Source organism: Neolamprologus multifasciatus, chromosome 22 (genome assembly GCF_963576455.1).
Source record: "Neolamprologus multifasciatus chromosome 22, fNeoMul1.2, whole genome shotgun sequence".
Classification (NCBI taxonomy): Eukaryota; Metazoa; Chordata; class Actinopteri; order Cichliformes; family Cichlidae; genus Neolamprologus; species Neolamprologus multifasciatus.
The window spans coordinates 17,830,971-17,854,364 of NC_140459.1; the positions used below are offsets into that span (position 1 = coordinate 17,830,971).

The 23,394-nt window shown below is 42.0% G+C and overlaps 3 protein-coding genes across 4 annotated transcripts; 1 reads left to right on the top strand and 2 right to left on the bottom strand.

Annotated features, from left to right (window-relative positions):
- The first annotated feature begins 292 nt into the window (after positions 1–292).
- Positions 293–17,979, top strand: ggcta (gamma-glutamylcyclotransferase a). Of its 2 annotated transcripts, XM_085147761.1 has the most exons (5): positions 293–409; positions 450–569; positions 2,533–2,678; positions 2,781–2,913; positions 3,962–4,456. In XM_085147761.1, the coding sequence occupies exons 2-5, from the start codon at positions 450–452 to the stop codon at positions 4,139–4,141; spliced, it is 579 nt and encodes a 192-aa protein (XP_085003887.1). In that variant the 5' UTR covers positions 293–409; the 3' UTR covers positions 4,142–4,456. The 2 variants fall into 2 exon arrangements, with proteins under 2 accessions (XP_085003887.1, XP_085003886.1); XM_085147760.1 differs by lacking the exon at positions 293–409 and having other exon boundaries at positions 416–569; positions 3,962–17,979.
- On the bottom strand, positions 4,101–13,029 carry adnp2b (ADNP homeobox 2b). Its single transcript, XM_085147744.1, has 3 exons — positions 12,909–13,029; positions 8,588–8,692; positions 4,101–8,482 (listed from the first exon to the last, which is right to left on the bottom strand). The coding sequence occupies exons 1-3, from the start codon at positions 13,014–13,016 to the stop codon at positions 5,711–5,713; spliced, it is 2,985 nt and encodes a 994-aa protein (XP_085003870.1). The 5' UTR covers positions 13,017–13,029; the 3' UTR covers positions 4,101–5,710.
- azin1b (antizyme inhibitor 1b) lies at positions 17,220–23,293 on the bottom strand. The gene is made up of 11 exons (XM_085147757.1): positions 23,105–23,293; positions 22,192–22,335; positions 21,809–22,006; positions 21,490–21,663; positions 21,064–21,236; positions 20,750–20,963; positions 20,543–20,617; positions 20,189–20,354; positions 19,956–20,065; positions 18,924–19,141; positions 17,220–18,837 (listed from the first exon to the last, which is right to left on the bottom strand). Exons 3-11 carry the CDS (start codon positions 21,908–21,910, stop codon positions 18,762–18,764), a joined length of 1,308 nt encoding a protein of 435 aa, XP_085003883.1. The 5' UTR covers positions 21,911–22,006; positions 22,192–22,335; positions 23,105–23,293; the 3' UTR covers positions 17,220–18,761.
- Between the last annotated feature and the right edge of the window lie 101 nt (positions 23,294–23,394).

The following is a 23,394-nucleotide window of genomic DNA, read 5'->3' on the forward strand; positions in this document are numbered from 1 at the left end:
TATGGATAAAAAATTTAGCTAAAAGTATTAACAAATTTATCATAAAAAAACATTTATCATACTTCTTGGGGAACTTAAAGAAACAGAATAAAACATTTTCCCATCGTAAAGAAAACTCCCTTAAATATGGACAATAACAAACCTGCATTAACATTAAATATAGTGGCGTGGTTGTTTGTGTGTCTAAGAGGGGTTACTTGAACCGGAAGTAATAAAACGACTCTAAAATATAAATAAAGAACGCGTGAATAATGCATTCATAATATAACATAAGCACATAGAGTTTATGTATGAGATATGAAAATATATATTACGTAATTACGTACGTAATTCTCTGCGCGGGTCCACCGGGCAAGCAGGTGCAACGGACACCTCCGGTACGCCAACATTGGTTGCAAGAAGCATACAGGTTCCTCGTGCCCGTTTGATCTCGAGCCACACGAAGTAAGATGGAGATGTCGGGAGCCGCTGGTTTCTTCCTGTATTTCGCCTTCGGAAGCAACTTATTGAAAGAAAGACTACAGCTGGCTAACCCGTCGGCGACATTTTATAAGACCGGTCGCCTGAAGGTGTGTACAATAAAAAACAGCTTTATTATTATTGTATTTAGTCTTAATTATTGCTTCTGTAAACCACCTATTGGCAATGTTTGTATCGAGTTTGTAACATTTAAAAATTATGAGAGATTCATAATTTGAAGCGGCTTGTTTGGTTGCATTAAATATAAACATATTTTTAGCTTGGTTGTAAATGGTAAATGGCCTGTATTTGTATAGCGCTTTTACTAGTCCCCTCTAGTTTTACACACCCAGTCATCCACCCATTCACACTCTGGTGGAGGCAAGCTACAGTTGTAGCCAGACTGATAGAAGCGAGGCTGCCATATTGCGCCATCGGCCCTTCTTGCCAACACCAGTAGGCGGTAGGTGAAGTGTCTTGCCCAAGGACACAACGACTGAGACTGTCCGAGCCGGGGCTCGAACCGGCAACCTTCCGATTACAAGGCGAACACAGTGTAGTGATTTTGACATCACCTTCGTTCCCTGGCAACGTGAACGCAGCAGGGCCTCGGGTATTTTAGCCAGAGGTGTCGTCCAAAAAGTGATTTGTGCGTCTATAACCTGTCCAAAATGTTTCACGAATGATATCGAGTCATTATTAGGTAGAAGGTACAATCAGGTGTTTTTCAGTGTGACGTTAATATAGCCTTAATTTATCAGTTTAACCAGTCTTTTTTACATTTTTTTTAAAGAGATATGGACACAAGGGAATCGGAAATTGCAATAACTGTAGTATAACAGCTTAATAAAGATATTTTAAGTGATAAAAAAGAACTAGATTGATTATAATGTAGGACACAGAGTATGTACAATAATGCTGAGTCATAAGGGCATTTATCAACATAAGCAAAAATATTACATGTAATAAAGACAAAGAAACATTGGAAATCACTTTTTGGCTCAGCAATAATAAAAAGTAGAAAAAATTAATAAACTGAAGCTTAACTTGGAAAACAAACAAAATAATAATAAGTAATAATACAGAGAGCATCGAGGATAATATCCCTAGTTTGAGTAGTTTGTAGTTTGGTAAAAATCTATATTCACACCTTGCCCGATGAGACTTTGGATGTCAACAAGACTGTGAGTCAACTGCTTTTAAAAAGTTCTGTTTTTATTCTGTTTCTCCAGCACATGCCCTTCATATGCTGGAGGACTAAAACTGACACTGAAACTAATAAAAAACCAAACTAAACTGAATAAAAATTCAAATTAATTAGAAAATTCAAAACTATAGGAAATCTGATGAGCTCATAATAAAATCAAAAACTATATACTTTAGCTGTAAACAGTAGCAGTCCTTCTTCCTTTTTGTTTATATGGAAAATTAAACAGTACAGTTATCGTAAATCATACCAAAATTTTAAATGTGGTTTATATAATTGATTTGACTGGTTGCCGATGAAGCAGAGTTCATCTGAGAGTTGCACCTCCCCTGTTTGTGTGTCAGATCATTAACTAGCAAAAACAAATTTAAACATTAACCACGTTTGTACCAAGAGGGAGATATTTACTAGTTATTTTCAACCCTCCTTTGTCAACGAGCGGTTTAAATGACAATTTATTATTTCTCAAAAGTCTTGAAGGAATGAAGGATATGGAAAACAACTGAGTCAGCCCCCTCCTGCATTAGCATCTTAGATCGGCCCAATAAAGGTTGCTGCTCTACCTCCTCCTCTGATGTGCCAGCTGTAATAACAGGACTCGGGTGTACTGCAGTTTGACTCTGGTATAACAGCAAAACAAGCTCACGGGGGGGGGGGGGGGGGGGGGGGCACTGCTGAAATCACAAACAACACCCTTCTTACATTATCACAGTAAAACAAAGAGACTTGGTTGAATTGCTGTTACTTTGTATCCAGCTGCAGATAATGTTAAAGGTAAGAAAAGTGTTTCCCACTCAGATGAAGAGCATTAGAAGTAGCAAATATCCACATAATGACTGGGCATTGTTCTGTGTGTGTGTGTATAGGACTACAAACTGAACTTTGGCCTGTGGAAAGAACACATAGACAATGCTTGGCACGGTGGCGTGGCAACCATTGAGTCGTATCCAGGCGCAGAAGTGTGGGGGGTCATCTGGACTTTGAACAACGAACACCTCTCAAGCCTTGATGAGTGAGAGCCACACATGAACACGCAGCTATTGGTCCATTTCTGAGTTAATTTGTGTACTTTTAACCAACTGTTTTGTTTTTTTACATTTTTGTTCTTCTTTAGCCAGGAAGCAGTGAATGCTGGTGTATACTCTCCACTGGAGGTCTCAGTGGAGACTGATAACGGGACCGTGCTCTGCAGGACATATCAGATGAACAACTTCCACGCCTGTCCTCCCTCGCCTCAATACAAACAGGTGCGAGGAAAACACCTTGATTCTTAGAGTATGCAATGCAATAAGATACACTCACCCACCACTTTATTAGGTACACCTTACTAGTGCCAGGTTGGACCATCCTTTTTTCTTCAGAGCTGCTTTAATTATTCATAGCACAGATTCAACAAGGTGCTGCAAACATTCATCAGAGATTTTACTCTATATTGACATGACAGCATCAGACAGTTGCTGCACATTTGTCAGCTGCACATCCAAAAAGTGCATTACTGGACTGAGATTTGGTGACTGTGGATGTCATTTGAGTGCACATGATTTGAGCTTTGTGACATGGTGTCTTATCCTACTGGAAGCTGCCATCAGAAGATGGCTACAGTGTGGTTATAAAGGCGACGTACTCAGGCAGCAATACTCAGGTAGGCTGTAGCATTACACAATGCTCAGTAGAGGCCAAAGTGTGTAAAGAAAATAGCCCCCACTCCCTTAGTACCAGCGTGAACTGTTGAAACAAGGGTGGATGGATCCATGCTTTCATGTTCTTTACATTAATTTTTGACCCTACCATCTGAACACTGCAGCAGAACTCCAGACTGATCAGACCAAGCCAGTTTTCCCAGCATTCTGTTGTTCAACTCATTACGTTTAATTTTCCTCATTCTCCTCTGACCTCTACAAGATATTTTCACCCAGTCTCAATTTCTTCTTTTGCAGAATATGCTCTGTAAACTGTAGAGATGCTTATGTGGGAAAATCCCAGATCAGCAGACCATCTGTCACCAACACGACACGTTCAGGGTCACTTAAATCACTTATATTTCTTGTTCTGATCTTCAACCATGTCTACATCTGTAAAAGCACAGAGTTGCTTCCATGAGATTGGTGGGCGATTAGAGATTTGCACTAACTAGCAGCTGAACTTGTGTACCTAATAAAGTGGCCAGGGAGTGTTAGAACTACTGTACATTGCAACACAATGCAACACTCTCTCTCTTCTTTTTTTTTTTAAGAAAACGTAATATTTAACATAATATCTGCTCATGTATGCATCATGCTCTGTGTCTCACGTAAGGTGGTGTGTCTGGGCGCAGAGCAGAACGGACTCCCCGTAGAGTACAAGAAGAGCCTGGAGGCCATTCAAACCAACAACTACAGCGGCCCCTCGATCCTGGACCAAATTCCAACGATCATGAACCGGAGATTAAACAGTCCAGATTATGGACCTTTTAACCTCAAACATGATTATAAATGATTACCATTATATAACAAGATTGAGACTAAGATATAATTAACAGGACAGGGAAAAATGTTTTTTGTTTCACAAATAACTCTCTCATGTTATGAAAGTGGCACCACTGTGTGGACAGAACTCAATAATGCATGCAATTTAATAACGAGACGTTTGGCTGAGCCCAGCACAAACAACATCTTAATCACCGCTGAGCAAATAGATTGTGTTGAAAAATGTGTTTCATTTCAAAGACTAAAAATATGCAGCGCAGACACTTGTTACCACAGTGTTCCTCTGGGGTATATTAAACACTGATGACACACCCTTAAGACTCTACACTTGTCCGCCTTTTATTACACATAATGCACTGCCTGTATTATGACTTTAAACCAGTTTGTTCACTTCTGTGAGAAAAGGAAAAGAAAGAGGGGCCTGCAGTTTATAATTACACACAGAGGAAAAAAGGAAAATAAAAACATACTTTGGGATGCTTTAACACAGCTTAATTAAAAATTACATTTTTATTACAAAATGAAAATAAAAATGGACCATTCGTGTAAAAGGAAACCGTGTTATTTTGTTTACACCACAGTGGCTTTGGACAATGTATTTATTTTAACGCCTCCCAATATTTCAATATATTTATACTCTTGGACTTATAGAAAATACAAGTATATAGAAAACAAAACAGAAAACCGATGTGGGGAACACCCACTAACACGTTCTAGGTTCTGCTGAATCTCCCGAGCAATTTCCTCAAATCTGAGGAAATGCGCAGACTTCACAATGGCACAAATTATAATTTAATCTGAAAGTAAAACAAAGGCTCATGCGGGGAACATGGCCAACAGCAAGTTCAGAACTCAAAACACTTATACATTCTTTAAAAGATTAACTTCCACACTGTGAGATGAGCATTCATCTCAGTAGGTCCACATGAGCTGGTGAGCTGGGCGAGGAAAAAAAAAAAAAAAAAAGATAGTAATCTCCTTAAACTGTATAAATGTTGAGGGACAAGTGGAGTGGGTAATCTTAAAAGATCCAGTGGCAGAAATCAAAAGGCAAAGGTGAGAACCGGTTAAAGCAAACAAATAAACATGAAAAGGGAAAACTTGGTTTGATCAGCTTGTTTGTGTTGTGGTGTGCACCAAATACAAATGAACAAAAATAATGATTGCAAAAAGCAGCAAAAAGAGGCAGAAGCACTTAAGTTGAAACCATTGTGGAAAGAGATATCGTATCTAGCTAAATGCAATGTATCAGACAATACACTTGGACCTGCTTTCCCACAAGGCTTTGCATTTCTGTGGAAAAATATGGACCACTGATGATGTACTGAAGTCAAACGAAGCACTAATAATGAAGGCTACATTAATAAACCACCCTCTGTTACAGGTAAGCTTCTATGTAAGGTTATACATCATCCATTTACAATGCATGATCAACCTCTCAGATGACTGTTAACACAAACGTGGTCATTATTAATGAGCTTATTTTCTTCTTTTAAATGCATTATTTTATTTTTTATTTATTTTTTTGCACTTTTTCAGGTTCCACTTTCTCAGGTTCCACTTTCACGCACTTCTGAGCTCATTCCATCTGCTCCCCATCTGTGACTTTTTCATTTCCACTTTCGTCCATCGGTTCTGGAGCGTCTTCGCCGCTTTCCATCTCCTCTGTCGTGTCAGCTGCTGATTCGGCAGGCTGCGGCTCCGGGATGACCAGGTTGTGCTTGAGTTTGCTCAGTTCGGCCATGTTGAAGCCGAGGAGGATGCCTGCAGTGTTCCTCTTGAGACTCTTCATGCACTTGCTGCGTTTCTTGCTGAAGAGCGCCGCCAGCTCCGCCTTGGTGAGAGACAGCCTCTTGCACAGCTCTTCGGTCTCTGCTTTGGTCGCGTACGGGTTCACGTTGAAGTATTTGGATATGAAGTCTCTACGCTCCTCGCTGCAGCGGCGCTCCGTTGGGGTGGGTTCCAGCAGCAGCTTGACCGTCGTGTCGCTCTGAACTTCAGGCTCTGGTGGAGGCAACAACTTCTCTTGCTCTCGCTTCTTGCGCATGGCTGCCCTCTGTTCTCGCTCTCGTTTGTTGGCCTCGAGGACCTCCCGCCACGCAGCTTCCAGTCTCCTCTTCGACTGCAGCTCTGCTTCGGTTTCCGGAGGCTCTGTGGGGCGCACGATAGGAATCAAGCGAGCTGGAGCAACCCGAGCTGGAGCCACGCGAGCTGGAGTCACACGAGCTGGAGTCAATGTCTGTTTCATAGTCAGCCCTTGTGGTACTTGAAGGAAGTAGAGACCGGAAGCCTGATTGACCTGCTGAGCTGGTTTTGGTGGCGGCTGGGGTGCTGCAGCAGGTGTGGGTGGTTGTTGTGGCTTGGGTGAACAACGACATCGCTGAATGTGGAGCATCACAGCCTGCTGGGTGACCTTTCCTGTGTACACGCCGTTGCAGTATATGCACTTGAAAGCCTCCGTCTTGAGAATAGCGTGGATAGTGGGTGCTACAAAGTGCTTCTGTTTCAGGTGCTGCAAGTAGTCTGACTCCTGCTGAAACTTTTCATCACAAAAGGGACAGTAGGAGCTGTTGACTTTGACGGGTACGGAGCAGATTTCCGGGTGGTTGCTGGGCTGCAACTTAAAGAAAATCAGATCTAGGGAACTTGTGACCAAGGCGAGCTTGACCTCTGCGTCACCAAGGATCTCTCTTGGCGCAGAGGTGTGAACGTCAAAATAAGGGAACAGGATCCCTCCAGCACCCTTTGAGTAGACTCTGTACTTCTGCCTCAGGAAATCACAGTATGCCTTGCTCGTAGGATTGTGCTGCTTTACATGTTCGATGAGCTGTTTGATTGAGAAGAACAAGGCTGAGCAGTACAAACAATTCAAGCCATGCAGCAGGTGCTGGAAGACGCTCTTTTCTGATAGTAGAATTTTGCAGGTTAGACATTTCACAGTTTTGTCAGGCATTTTTTTCAGGAATGCAGCTCGCGCAGCTACACTTTCTGACTTGGACGAGGAAGATTTTGTCTGGTGGGCGACCTCGGTGTGCATGTCAAAGACATTGGAAGGGAAGAGTTCATTGCAGAGGGGACAGGTTATCCATTTCTTAGTTTGTGGCGTGGAATTTATTTGTTCAACTGACTTGAGGGCAGTACTTGTGCTGTGAGAGACTGGCACTGCTACTTGCAGGGGAGCAAACGTGTACGTGGGCATGCCGTTCACCTTGTTGCCAGTCGGGATCAGGTGACTCAGCAGAGACTGTGAAGTCAACATAGTACCTTGTAGGCCAATTTGGTTTGTTGCTAAACTGTGTGTAACTGCAGCCGGCTTGGGTACAGTCCCAGGTCCAGCTGCTACGTTCGCCTGCAGTCCCGACGGAAGGAGGATCTGCTGCGCTTGTGGGGTCTGTTGTGCATGAGCAGGAGCTGAAGGAGGCGCTGAAGCGGGAGATAAGGTCACTGGCGCCTGTTTTAGAGCAAGATTAGAAACTGTGGGAAGCTGGACCATAGGCGGTCCTTGGGGCAAAGCACTTCGGAGGGCTATCGTGGCACCGGGCTGAAGCAAACCTTTAGCCTCAGCACTAGCTAGCTGCACTAGCGCTGAGGCCTGAGGTGGCAGGAAAGCTTGGTTTGTTCCAGGGGCACAGATCAGAGTGGTACTGTTTGCAGTCCCTTGTACTTGCTGTAATGTCACTACAGTCCCAGCAGGTTGGCCGTTACTTGGCAAGACCAAAGATTTACTATTGAGCATTTGAGGTTGCTGTGGTTTGGGAGCAATACTTGGGAATGTCACAAACAAACCATTCCCATTAGGAGTCGGTTTAACAATGTAGTTCTTATTCTCATAAATCAGAACCTGCACTTGTGTGCTTACTGTATAATGTGATGGCTCGATGAGCATGTGATGCAACATTTGGTCTAGAGTTCCAGTGTTCACCTTGCACATCTTGCAGCAATACACTTTGACGGATGAATTCCCCTGAAGGTGCAACCTGTAACCGATGTACTGCTCTGCCAAACTCTCCATGTGCTTCAGAATAATGTGCTTCTTCATTGCAAAGATAGAAGAGGTGGGAAACGCACATCTTCGACACTGATACCTCTCGTTTCCACGATGGGTGGGTAAAGATGTTTCCCTCTGCAGTGGTATCTGGGTGTTTGACACAGGGAGTTTGGCGTGGAAGAACAGCATGTGCTTCTTCACAACCTTGGGGTGGCCGATGAAGACGCACTGTGAGCAGGGTGTCAGCGCACAGAAGGACTGGACGTAACCGTGGCAGCGGGAGACATGGCTCCTGAAGTTGTAGATGTTTTGTGAAGAGTACTTGCACAGGCTGCAGCACAGAGATCGAGACCGATACGGCCACTGAGGATGGAGAAAAGACAATGAAAGCATAAGAGGAGGCAAAAAAGTGCTTTTAAAGAATCCACAGCATGAGAATTTTTTTTTTTTTTTAAATATCAGGTTTACCTTCTTTTGCATTCTGCTGTAGTATCCTTCCGCAAAATCCATCCACTCAGTTTCCTGAAAAGCATCATCTTCATCCGAGTTTTTCTCAGAGTTTTCATTTATTTCCTGCACAGAACACACACACACATTTTAAATAAAAGTAAAAGCACTGTGTGAAACTCCAGCTTACCAACTTCCATTTACAGCTGTGTTTAGCGAAGGTTAATTCAGTCTAATGCACTTATGCCAATTCATTATTACCCTGCTCACTTACCCAACACCACAGACATCTCTTCAAAGTTATCAGGCCACATCACCCAACCCCACCTGTTGCCATGACAACAACAGAATAACCTAGATATGGTGTCCCCAACCACCAACCCTTCACTTCAGCCTGCATCTCATGTAAAACAAAGTAATACAGACTTTAAAGAGATTTAACTGTATTTATTTTAAAAAAAAAAAAAAAAAAAAAAAAAGCAGACAGAAAACAGCTATGACAGATTGTAAGCCTCATGTTCTACACATCTTCCTCCCAGCAACAAAGACAATCTTTACAGTCACTCGAGGTTTAAGGTGATAAAGATCATTGTCACAAACTGAGCATCTGAAGTGTGAAATGTAGGTTCAGGGCCTCTCACTGAGAGGGTTTTGGCCTTCCCTCCAGAGGAAAACCACAAGAATGGTCATATAAATATTTTTTCAACTGACTTTTTTTATTTTTTTAAAGCAGGCTTTTATTACTTAAATATTTTACTCATCAAATTGCTAAAAACAGCAAAATGAACGGATTTGTTTTTAAGGTTAAAACTCAAACTCTTTTTCCTCATCTACAAGCAGACCAATCATGCTCATTTGCATCCTCAAAGACCTTTTTTACAAAGTTTGTTCTCGAGTTCAAGCGAATCCTTTCAACTCATTTTAGAGGCAGTTCCCTGAAGACATGTCTGAGGTATCGTGTTCACAAGAATAGGACCGATGGGCAGACGGAAACCTGAAAACATGACACCTCCAGCCAGGCCACTGCCACCAGCTGCAGCAGTTTCTGAGGCCTAAAAACTCTTTAAGAGCTTCTCTGTCCTAAAGCAGCTGTCATTACTTTTTAATAGTTAAAACCTAATTTATAGAATTACACCAGGAACCAAAAATTATATCCGAGTTTGTGTCAGAAGATACGGTGCCCTGAGGGGCCAAACACACTGCAACTTAAAAACAAACAAACAAACAAACAAAAAAAACCACCAGCAAATAGAAAAACGCTGCAAAAGAACACAAAACATAACAGAAGTGTTTCTCTGGAGCCAAAAAAAAATAAAGATGGAAAAGCTGCAGACTTGGCAAGCTAACAGTAAACGGCTAATAGCTTCTTTTTCTTCCTCCTAGCATTATTCCCGCTCTGCGGGGTCCGCTGTTCTGCAAAGCCACCTCCATTTGACATGGTCAAGGGCATCGTTCAGGTTGGCGCCGATCTTCTTCACATAGTCTTTAATTCGGTCCATCCATCACCTTTTTGGTCTGCCCCTTGGTCGCCGAGTCGCAGTGCTGTTCTTGGCAACGAGTTTTTGTCACTTCCGACCACACGCCCATACCATCGCAGTCGCGCTCCTTGCTCTTCTCCATGATTGGTGCAATGCCCAGCCGCTTTCGGATGTTAATGTTCATCAGGTGGTCCCACTGTGTCACGCCCAGGCACCACCATCGTCAGAGCAGAGACAAGCAGAGCTACTGAATTACAAATGATTCCTTGTGTCAAGGGAGCAGCTGAAGCTAGTTTTGTAAACTGTTACTGCAATAATGGATGCAATTAATAGTTAATAAAGTATCTTGATTTTTAACTGTCTAGCCTAGTCAGTGAAAAATGGCCAACTTGTCTAGTATTTAACAAAGCATCATACAGTCTCCCTGTGAGTGCTACTCTTATGTAAACGTGAGATCATGACGATTGGATCCATTTGCACTTTACAGTGTAAAGCTGTAAAGCAGAATCAGTGATGAGTTTGTGTGGATGCAGCAGAATGGGATGAGTGTTTGGGTTTTAAAAAAACATTTGCAAAATATTTTGAGAAGTTGGGACTACACAACACCCTGTAAACATGTGAGAACTTAGGAGGCAAACAGCTTCATATTTTCCTCATTCTTGCTTGATGCAATATTACCACCTCTTTTTCAATGACAAGTACAAGATCTCTGCAGTGGGTGACATTTCTGGAGCGCAGGCAGGCCATTTTAGCTCCTGAACTCATACTGCAGAGTCATGCTGTTGGAATATATACCTAATGTAGGTTGGCATCATCTTAGAGAAATAAGCATGAAGTTCTCTGAAAAATGCTGTAACCCAAACCTTTTGTACTGTCTGCCGTTTGTTTCGGCTCTCTGATAAGCAACAAGGTCAGCCTAGTTGCGTGTTGACAGTACTTCCTTATGTGAAGAGGATATGAAACTATAGCTGTAACGTACGTGTCCCCACTGAAGTGATGTTCTGTCATTGATAAATCTAGATTTTAACATATTATTAATTCAGACAAATTTCCACAACACTGGAAACAAAATAACAACTGTTCATATTCTTGATCACTTGCAAACATGTTGGTTTTTTGCACATTTTTGTGAAGTATACAGACTTGAATATGGTACATTCAGATTTTCCAAAGTAGAACTGCAATACCAACGTGGGCACATTCGAGACAACAAGCTGGGCGTACTAGCTAAAGCTGGGAGTATATTTTCTGCAACTGCAAGTCCGCTCGGGTCCGTGTGGATGACTGCACACCTGGCCGGTTTCTGTAACCTCACTGAATTTACATTGCAATGCACGAACTACGCATGCTCGCCAAACTAGCTGCAAATATGATGTCTGATTAAACCCACAAATCATTGTTTACAGAAGCTGTATCACACATAAAAATGTGCACATCAGTCTCAGTTTAAAGAAACTCTCACAAACTCTGCTGATGTGATGCTGCAAGAATTTATAACAAGTGAAGAAGGTGCTATGACACACAATCAGCAGTAGGCAGATGCTTAGACTTCTTTTGGTCTGAAAAATCCCAAGTCACGTTCAGAGACATCAGGACAACATAAGACTGAGATTCAGACACATCGTAGATCTACTCGACTTTAACAGCTGTATTGTTTCAGAGACGTCAGTATATTATGTAAGTATTATCCATCACTGACAGAGAATGAAAATAAACAAAATATGTGAAAGTGGAATTTGAGAGCTGTGTGCACCAATCTCTGTGCGCAAACTACTGTTTATTATCGGTGTGTGTCCTGTGTGTGTCATGTAATGAGCGACAACAGAGCCTGTCCCACTAACACTTCACCTTAACTTCCATTAAAATATTGACAACAGAAAAATGCAGGATTCAGCTCTCAACATTTGGAGGTTACCAGCTTCACACAGTAGAGGTGGGCAACCCTTACCATCAAAAGAAACATTTTGACCCTCCCTAAATATAACAGCAATGCTATGTGCTTGTTTGTTTTATTTTTCTCTTTTTGCTAGTTTGTCATCCAGATCAAGCTCACCGAATCTGCTAATACAGTGTAAGACTCTCCACTTTCCTCTTAAACGTTTCCTCTTTTGGGTTGGAGTCCATAACAAACAGTGGGAGGGACTTTGAACCCATTTATTTTTCTACATCCATGCCAGGTCCAGCAAAACTTAAGGTGGCGTAGGCTCTGATTTAACTGATTCATTTTTTTGCTTTTTAAAGGCAGAACATTTTTACAACTGGAAAATGCAAAACATTACTCACAAATACAAGAACTAAAAATGAAAAATAACTACTCCATAATAAAGTCTTTTTTTTTCTCCTCTCTCTTTCTTTTGTCTTAGCTGCAGGGAGCGGGAGCCACACGTTTGCCAACCTCGGCTCAAAGCCTTGGCAGGGCACTAACAGCTGTGAGCCGCCCCCCTGTGTCTCTGGCATTTCTAATAAATCAATGAGTGAAGAAAATCCACTGAGCACTCGGTCCTCTCTGATCCCGGGCCTCCTTAGGGCAACTATTGCAGCCACAACCAGCGCAAAACCCTTAAGACGCCACATTTTTACGACAATGTAGATGATGAAATGCTGCGGTTTTTACACTGAGGGCCACTATTCTTTTTGAAGAGACTTCTTCTTATACCTAGCCATGTTGCTGAACGGTCACCAATTAAACTAATTAGGTATGTTATGCTTTTATGTTATTTTCAAACAAACATGGGCTAACGCATTTCTGAAAATCAGCACGTTCTGCTTTCTTTCTACTTGAGTTGCTGTTACTAGAGCAGAACAGAGTAAACAACACTCAAGCCCAGAGATCTGTCAGATTATTCTCCACGACAGAAACCTACCTTCAGCAGGTTCTGACAGTCTTCCAGGCCGATCTCACTCAAGATGCTCTTCACTGCCTTCCTCGCTTTGCGGATCTTTTCGATATTTCCAACTGGGACCTGATACATGATTCCTCACAAGCCCTTATAAAGGAAAATAAGTTTTCAACTGGTTACAAAGCATTCGTGCTCTTCTATTAATTATAAAACAATTATCAAAATGTGCTTTTATTGCATTTATAGTGCAAACATACATCATATTTCCCAGCCTACAAAGTTACCATTGTTTTTTGCTTGTAGCATCATTAAATTAGTAAAAATATTTTCTGTAGCCCCAAAACAAGTGAATAGTATGGTGAAAAGGTGAAAATGGCACACACTGGGCAGAATAACGAAGGTTAGCTGTGGTCAGGTAATGTATGCAGTATTACATCAATAATTTATAACCCTATTATGCCAATAAATAAAACACATAAACCGTAAATGAAGATGGAATAAGGGACGGGGTAATAATGATGTAGTTAAATAATCCACTGCAGCATAGTGACAACCTGCCTGTATTTAGTACTGATTGATGAGAATCACAGCATGGCTGAATATGGGTATAATGTATGCACAGGCTCTGTGGTAACACAAATAAAAGCCGTAAATGTTAGTGTGCATCAGCTGATATCACTCTCAGCATCTGTGCAAAAACACCAGCCGTTCGCCAGTGAGCACTACAAAAAAGTTATTTTTAGTCAGTTAAAAGTGCGAGATTTAGATCACCTGTAAACTAAAAGCCTGTCCCCCTCACACATGCCATCCATGCTAACACTACAATGTGTCTGCTGGCCGCACTGAAGTCCTAAAAAAGCCCGGGGAGGCACGCTGACAGCAACAAGCCGGTGACTAAGACGGCGAGGGCGCATCCGCCTACTCGAGGATGCCCACAGCCTCCTCGCACATATTTACCTCGTCCAATTTTCAGCGTAGATTAACGTTAGTTGTCGCTGTGCCACCACCGACAGAGCTAAGGGTTTTCCCACTTCCACCGGCCCGCAACTGTGTGTGTCAGTGAGCTGCGTCTACAGGCGGTGCTGCGCGCAGACGCTCCCCCGAGCGGCATTCGCTGTCCGTGCACACCGCTCTGCGAACACCCTGCTTAAATATGAAACGTGATGTTTGCGAACCCACTCCGGAGACAAGTTATTTTTTTTCTTTTTTGGTCCAGCTTTTGTCCCTTTCTTCCCCCCTATTGAGGAAAAAATGGCGCTCAAGTTCAGGATCTGACGTAGTTGTCTCATTTGCATACAGCACAAACTGACCAATGGGAGAGCTCGCCTGCTAAAACCTGAATAACTTTTTATTCTCTCACTGGGACCCTCAGCCCGGCTCCCGGTTGCCCAGGTGACGCACTCTGTGGTTCACTTTCTGAATTTCATGCCACATCTGACCTGATGAGCCCACATTTACCATTCCCATCTAATAGCTAGGTAGGGGGCGTGGCTCCTGCGACCCCCATCCCCCACAGCAGCAAGTCACGTGATACATGCCCAAGCCCAACCAATGAGGTGTCGAGAAAATGAGCTAAATGGGTGGTCTTTGGCGTATGATGTCATATCATGCTACTTTCCGTACCCAATTACTTTGAGCCACCATTTTGATTGAGGGAGAAAGCGAAATGAGTAGGTTAGATGTCTTTAGGCTAGCAAAAGATTAAGTGTTAGGATTTTTTATTGTGTTTTACAGTTACAACTTGACAAAATGGCTAGTTACCATCATGTGGTAATTTATACCAACTGCGAAACCTTGTTACATATATTTTATACATAGTTGTAGCTAACTGTAAAAGTTTATCAGAGCAATTTCCAGGTTGACAATTTTACCTTCACCTTTTCCCGCCTACAGGTAATTCAAGCACAGCTTGAGTGCTGCGTTAACCACCTATCTGACTGTCGCCTGCATGCTAACCTTAACAACCAAGGTCAGTTTAGGCAAAAACTGGATGAAATATAAACAAATCAATAGTCTCTTCAACAGTCTCTTCTTTGTAATGGCCTGATAACCAACACTTGCATTGCCTGATTTAGGCTCACACCCAAGTCAGATACTGCAAACAGAATGGACACACGAAGTGCCATACTGATGACTGTACTCCAGTATGTATCTCTAAGGCTAACAGCTAAGTTAGATTAGCATTGTCTCCAACCCAAAGTTAGCGAAGACAAAGATTTCTATTCTTTTTCTTTGCGATTTCCTTTGCTCATACCAACAAAAGGGTGTTCACTTTAGACCAATTAGCAATGGTCCAATCAGACTCAGAGTTGCTCTATTTGTGCAGTCAAAGAGTGGATGATGTGGATGCTCAAGCATATAATTTCAGATCGATGGAGTCTGTGGTAACCTTGAATTTAAGCTATTTTTCTCTGCACTGCTGTGTGTATTTTCCCCCTGCAGATCATTTAGGTGCAAGATTTTATTGATTGATTTTTTATTACAATCAGATCCACTGCTGTCAAGCACAATGTCCAATTTATCAATACACACTCCAAACACAATGGAAAGCACTGTGCATGATCCATCTGCTGATCTATTCATCTTTTAAACCAATTAAAATGCAAGCAACACTTCTCTAATGAACACTTGAGGCACATGAGACACTTGATAGGAGCTGTAATGATCCCCGTTAGACAAATACATCCCTCAGATTAACTCGATTCTGATGTGCAACATCGAGGAAATAATTCAGCAGCTTTAATTCACTCTGAAGTGTATTTATTCTGAGGAAATAACTTTGCACAAAACACATCCATATTTCCTTCGTGCCCCAGTGCTGCTTATGGTCTGCACTTAAAACATCTTTCTTATAAATATGTAATTATCAAAATTACACCCTGTTTTGTATATTGTCATGGATCTTACTGGAAGCTTCAGAGAACACTAACAGGTCCGAGCTGGGTGTCTCATTCACTGACAGGGCATGCAAGGTAATTTACAAACAGTGAGGGCAGGGGTTTATCCATTTTATCCAGTGTACTCTCAGCGCAGCTGTGGCCGCACTGGCATTCTGATCTGAAGGATCAGCTCTTAATTTGATCTAAGTGCTGAAAATGAACCACACTGCTTGAACACATACACAAATGTTGCAATGTATGGTGGAAACACAACACTGTACAGGTTGAACTCAACTGTATTCAACTGTAATTTTTGTAATGTTTAGGATGAAATCCCGGAAGCGGGTCAGTTTTCATTATAACAGGACCCACAGCAGCAGGTGATTAAAAGCTTCTTTCTGTCTAAAGATGCAATGCAGTGTGATAAACTGCTGGAGTGCTTCTAGTGGACAGCCAGCAAATGGTTATTACCCTTCCCCTCAAATATATTTGCACTGTCGAAAAGATAGCATTTCTGCAATGGGAAAGCTAGGATCCATAACTAACTTCAGTAGACCTAAATTACTTTACCAGCATACTATTAGGATACGCAGACCACTAAAAATATGAATAAAACTGTTAATTCTAGTTGGACAAAATGTAACTAGGCATGGTCCATGAGTATTAACAGCCAAAATTTTAGCTTTTTCCCTTTTTGAGAGCCTTTTAATTGATGCAGAGGTCCAATGACATCACCCCATTTTAATTTGGTAAATACTGCAAAACTAATGCTATTTTAACCTAAATTTTAATTAACAAGCAAACAAACTGAAGTAACACCAGGGGAAAAAAAACTAACCAGAAAAGTAATAAAGTATTTGATCAACACAAGCAAGAGAAGGCTTGGATTGAGACCCGGGTGACGACATATGAATATTCGCAACTTCCCACATCTTGCATTGGACAAATAGTCCACATATTTTAGCTTCAAAACAAAACAAAACAAAGAAAAACTCTTTTTTTTAAAAACACCAATAACTAAAAAAAATATAATAAATGTAAGAATAATACTGGTTGGTGCAGCACATTCTTGGCTGTTTAAAACATCAACTTATTTCAGTTTTTAGTTCAAGTCTACTTTTGTTAACTAGCATTAGATTTTTGTTAACTTTATTAACCACAAGATTTGTGTTAGGTGTTAGTAGTTTTTACAGTGTTAAAATGAGGTGATGTCACTAGATCTGTGAATCAGTTAAAGGCCAGGTTTGTCTATAACTAGGCTGTTGTAGTAGTATTAAGTTTTCTTCAGATTTAAAGAGTCTGTATATCCAAGTAAAGTCATTGTCTTCAAAATAACCCTAGCTGTGGGATGCAACAAATTGCTAAAGCTCCAAATTATGCTGGCCTACAGGAACAATGTTGTATTTCCAGCCCCTCCACCCACCAATGCCAAAAACCACACAAACACCAGATGAAATGATTTCAGTCAGAAATGTATATTAAATTAATCACTTATTACTTTAACGAGCACAATGTACAGTCAAAGAACAGGCTATGGTCCATTAGTGCCTTAGACAAGCAAATTAATACATTAGTCACTCGTGACACACAGGGGCGAGAGTTGATTTAAAAAACAACCAAGCAAAAACCGATGCTTCAGGTCATCTTTAACATGAGTGAACATGTAGCTGTAGAGGAGACTGTGCAGGAAGTCCCTCGACTTCAGAGGCATGAAAGGTCTGTCATGTTATTTAGCATTTGCACTGCCCCAGAGAGGTCTGTGTACAACTAGCATCTCTCACTTTAAAGATACAGACATGTAAATCCATATCTGACACATACAAATCATTTGTGTTTGAGCATGTGTCAAAAGGAAAAGAAAAAAAAAAAAAAAAAAAAAAAAAGGAGAGAGAGAGAGAGAATCCCTCCTTCCTTTGTTGGTTTTCAGAGCCAGCAAAGGAGCTAGTGAACAAGGTCCAATCCCCTCGACAAGTGTCACAGTATTTTTCCTTTAACCCACATAAGATTTTGTGCCTTTTAAACCAGATTAACCTCTGAGAGAAAGGAGTGCACTGAATACAGTGTCCCTGGATCCAAGCTACAGTTCAGCACAGAGGGAATCTCCTACAGTAATTCCATCAGGGCTTTCGAGTAAAAGGAAACCACTGAGGTCACAAATTGAAATCACAGCACACGTAATCCATGTATCATTTAAAAAACAAAAAACAAACAAAAACCCAATAACTTATCACGAAAACACTGTTAAATGGGCCATTGCATTAATACCTGGGCAATAAACACACAAGGATGGAGCTTTAAATTTGCCCAAATTATATCTGAATCCAATAAATATTAAAAACAAAAACAAGATGCATTGAGTGAACTGCAATACAGAAAAATACATCATTGTCATTATTTCATTTAAGCAGCGCCAAGTGAGGAGTCCGAGGTGCAGAGTCCTCACGTGGCAGTGATTCTTTTAAACACTTCAAAAATTGCCTACAGACCAAATGTACTGCTCTCAGACACAGGAGCTACACAACTATTGATAGGTAATCAATACAAAGCATGTGATTCAATGGATCTAAATCAATTGTACATTTTGTAAACTGAATTTTAATTAGGAAACAAACCACCCCAAACATATGGGGGGGGGTAGGGGTGGGGTGGGGGGGTCCCATCTCCAAAGAGTCATCCATTTTGTTGCATAATGTCATAAAAGCTTGGGCAAGAGTTCTTTTAGCAAACAGATTAAAGTCGCAAAGAGTCAAAACTAGGATCATCTTCCAGGAAAAAATTTGAACTGAGGTATCAAACAACCAACCGTGTGTCATTGCTGGAGGTACAAAAGTGAAATTCTGGAAGAAATTACAGGACACTGCCGTTTTCCAAAGCGGCTGGAATGTTGACCACATTTAACCCCTTATCCCAAACACCACACTGACCTCTCCTCTCACACAGTGAAAGCAGAGGTAAGGCAGATCTGTGCAATAAAATATGGGACAGAGGCCGAGGGTACTTAGGGACTGTACGGGAGAAACGAGAAGTTCTTCATGGCGCCACCCAGTGTCACGCCGGCCTCCTGCATTTCGTACCTGAGGACAACAGTGTGACGATCAATTCTCTTAATGTCTCGTATCGTTGCTACATTTTCATGAGTGGCAGACACCAACGTACTCACCAGTCAGAGGTGGAGATGGTGTAGTAGACGGGCAGTGGGGGGGCAGTGGAGAGGCAGCTTAGGTCCTCTAGGCCGCACACCCCCATGTTGGAGAACAGAAGCCAGTCTCCCACACTGAGCTCTGGTAGCAGGCAGCGCTCCACCACCTGGTCCAAGGGGTCCAGTGAGGGCCCCCACAGGCTGCTGGCATACATTGCCTCCTCAGCACACAATGCACGCTGGGGGGGTGGGGCAAACAAAACCCATCAAAACGGGCAAAAAAAACAAACAAAAAAAAAAAAAACAGACAACAGTAACCATGTGCGTGAATTTTACCCTGGACTGCTGAAATTATTAATCAGTTAGATACAGCCTTAGTTCCTTTACCTAATGGTTTTAGTTTCACAGCTCTTATTATGAGTTGCTCAAAGCCCAGAAGGGGAAACATTTGAACCCTAAATGTATCAGGTTGCTTTGGATTATCTAGGATTTTGTTCTCCAGGACAATGGAAATGTAAAGTGGAGAGTAAACCTGAGGAAGAGGCCAGCTGAGGCTGATCATTACCAAGAGCAATTAGCACTCAAGGAGGGAACACTTATGGAAGAAAAAAATAAAATAAATAATAATATAAAAAAAAAATAAAAGTATAGTTAACACACCATCTGCTGTTTAAAGCACTACAACGTGCAGTATTAGCACAGACTCATGCGTTTTCCATGTTTGTTTCTCTGTTTGGACAGTGTTAGCTATTATTTAGTCATTGGGAACGCTCAAGGGGCCACAATGCAACATGGTCTTGATCAGTGTAATCCACTGCTTCTGTACACTAACACAATAGCTCTTCATATATCATCTGATGTGAGATCAGACGGATACAGTTATTGGTTTAGTCTGGAAAAACAATAACTAATGTGGTGTCTTATTACGGTTCAATGATAAAAATCTAAAACAAGACTTCTTCCTCAAGTTCTCAAAAATAAATTGACATCTTCTTGGAGCTGCTATCACATGATCTATTCAGTCATGAATTGAGTTTAATCTCCTCTACTAACCTTGTGTACTGACGGGGCAGGGATGGAGTTTCCCAGCAGCTTGCGGCCAAATGGACCATAAACACCCTCATTCATGTAGTACAGGAACTCAGTATCCTCATTGTTCTCACCTGAGTGAATACATTAGATAACCATTTTAGAAATCTAAAACAAGAATTACTTCAACTAGTTTGGTTCTGATTGTGTGAAAAATTAATTAAATAATCACAACCTCAGAGAGTAAAGTAACTCACCTTGAGCTAGGCTGTCCCAGTGACGAGTCACCACCTTCTTGCCAATCACGTTGACAGCCAGGCTGAAGGCGGAGGCCACGTAGAAGCTGCCCGGCCGGGCCAAGACCTGCACACCAGAAAGCTGGGGGAAGTAGGCATCCAGCAGTGGCCTGACTGCAGTTTCAACCTGCAGACAATGAACAGACAGATCAGATATTTTCAGATTAAAAAAACAAAAAGACAAAAACAAAGGACTGGATCATAGGAATAAATGCTTTTGGAGCTGAAACCTGTAACTTCATGTTTCTTGCTAATAAAGCAGTTAAAAAGAAGATTGAAGCATTTCTAAATGACTCACTTCAGTTCACTACTTGCCTGTTTCAGCTGAAACTCCGAGCCAGTAAATCCACCACCAATGTCAAGGATGTTCATGTTAAACCCCACTTCCACCTGAGTAGATACAGATACAGACAGTTGTCATATCAGATAGTCATTTCAAGACAGAATACTGGGGGGTGGGGGTATCAAGTTAATATATGTCTACTACTAGAGTTATGATTTCATAATTAGGACAGCACTCACCCCCATGTCAAACACACAGCGGGCATCTGACAGTGCATGGGTGTAGGCCTGTTGCAGGTCCTGGCAGGAGCTGGGGATGTGGAAGGTTACCCCCACCACCTCGACTCCCAGCTCCTTGGCTGCTTCCAGCAGGTGTCGGCAGCTCTTTAGAGAGGAGCCGAAGGTCATGCTGGTCTCAGCCGCGTGGGCCTCTGTGGTCAACTGCAGCAGCAATCTGGAAGGGGTGGGAGGGGAGTCAGATGCATTTTAAATTAGACCATGGATCTTCTTTTGGACTTTGCATTTATTAAAAAAAAAAAAGTTTGCTCATTTACTTTGCATTAGGGTGCAGACGGGCAATCTTGGACAACTCTGCCTCATTTTCACACACAAGATGCTGGATGTTGTTCTTGGCAGCATACTTGATATGTGCCAGTTGCTTGAACACACTTGAGAGGATGATGCTTTCCGGTGGTACACCATGATCCAGCACCAGGCTCATTTCAGCCTGCAGGTAATAGGATGCACAAAAAAATAAATAAACAAAATAAAAAATAAAACCACACACTCATTAAAACAATCAAAAGCAGTACTAAATGCATTGCATAAGTTGAAAGGATAACAGTCATCAGCTGACTACCAATCAATGATGCTTGTAATGTAATTGCCCTTAAAAAAATTAAGTGCTTACATAAGAGGATGAAGCACTTTGCAGCTTAAAAATAATTACTGACTGAGTCAAAACTACATGAAAAGCTTACCTTGTTGGCGCAAATGAAGCCCAGGCCCAAGGATGCCAGCAACTCAATGACCGCAGGGCTGCTGTTGCACTTGACTGGGTAGTAGGGCTGCACATGTGGCACCAGGCTCTGCCAGCACAAATGCTGTCGCATCAGTGCACCGAGATCACCCACCACAAAAGCACTTTTCTCCACCTGAGAAATCAGAAAGAAGGTAGGGTGCAGGTAAACAAATTTATCAAACATATATAACTACAAATCCCATCAGATTAAGTAATTCACTGATGCAAAATAGAATTCAGGGATAGCCTCAAGAGAGTGTTATAGAAGCTGAACTGACCAGAGCCTGTTCACAGATGTGTCCATCAATGACATCTTCCAGAGTCACTCCTCCCTCCAGTAGTTCAATGATGTAGCTGGGTTGGTCAGCGAGTCCTTTCATCTCAACCGTATTCCGTTAATCCGACAATCATAAAGAGCAGATAAACAAGTCAGGGGGTCACGACTGAGCCAATGGGTCCTGCCGGTATGCAACAAACTGGAGAGAAGAGGTAAAAAAAAAAAAAACAAAGAAGAAGAAAAGAATATATGACTATGGCCTTTAAAACAAACAAACAAACCAGCTTTGTGTGCAGAATTTAGTCATTCACTCTCACACACACACACACCTTCACTACAAAAAAGGCATACATCTTTGTGTATAAGACACACATAGCTACTCACATGGACAAGTCAGGAGATGGACCTGTCCCTTTATCAGCTAGGATCCCAAGGTGGCTCAGCGTTGAAGTCAAAGTGCTCCCGGTAAAGAGCCGCCCCTAGGCCCTCTGGGTAGCGTTCATACACCTGTGCAGAGACAGGGGAGCCCTGGAGTACAAGCACACTCAGTATTAGATATAGATCCAGAGGAAAGACACTTTCAGGAAACATGTAGCACAGCGTTGTTAAGGAGGCTCAACAATCCTAATTGTTGCTTTTGATGTTTAGGTCTTATCTATTGAATATTTGTCATGGGTCAAAACCTGAATGACACAACACCCTTATCGGTTCAGTTACACCCGACTTAATGCCTGTAACTGAACTACTACCCCTGTCGTTAGTGTTTTTATGGCTGCTGGTACTCCTTACGCGATAGCCGTCCAAATAAAACACGCGCATGCGCTGTAGTACTCACAACAGTGTCACAACTTGACAAATTGAGTATTATTTCAATGCGCAGACAAAGCATAACCCCTAACTAGAGCAAACAGATGTAATACGTTACATTTGACTAGTTAAAAGAAATTTGTATTGCTCAAAGGAAACGCCATTGTGACAAAACACACTGCTGAAAGGTTCATGGAAACGACAGAACCGCTAACTGACGACGGAAGGAGCTTACGTTAGAGCTGGGTGTCCTTAGAATTTCAATAACAAGCCGCTAAATGACACAATAAACGAATAAAAGCTACATAGTGGTGCCGTGACTGCGTCACAATTTCTTAATACATTGAGCTGAACACGAAAACACCCGGAAAACACATATTTCAATATGTGGCTCGGTCATGTGCAGCAAGAAGGCAGAAAGACGAGCCCGCCATGTTACGTCCGCCCGCTGAATCCAAAGAACTCAATCGAAGTACTTCGCTGTACTTACGTGAGATAACGGCCAGAAGGTTTTGGAAAATCGTCTTCTCTTTTTCGGCGGAATTTTTAAAGAGTAGTGGGCACAATGATATAAGAAAGAAAGACGGCTGTTTTTGCCATATGTTTAGGCGAAGAACGCGCGTCGCTCGAGTAGTGTCTTCTCTGCCTGAGAGTGGGGTGGAGATAGACTGGAAAAGGAGGCTGGGGAAGAGGAAAAGGTAATCAACGGCTCGTGGGCGTGGCTTGAACGTTCAGTTCGACCAATTAACGCTCTGCATTCGTGAGCGCATACCAAATACG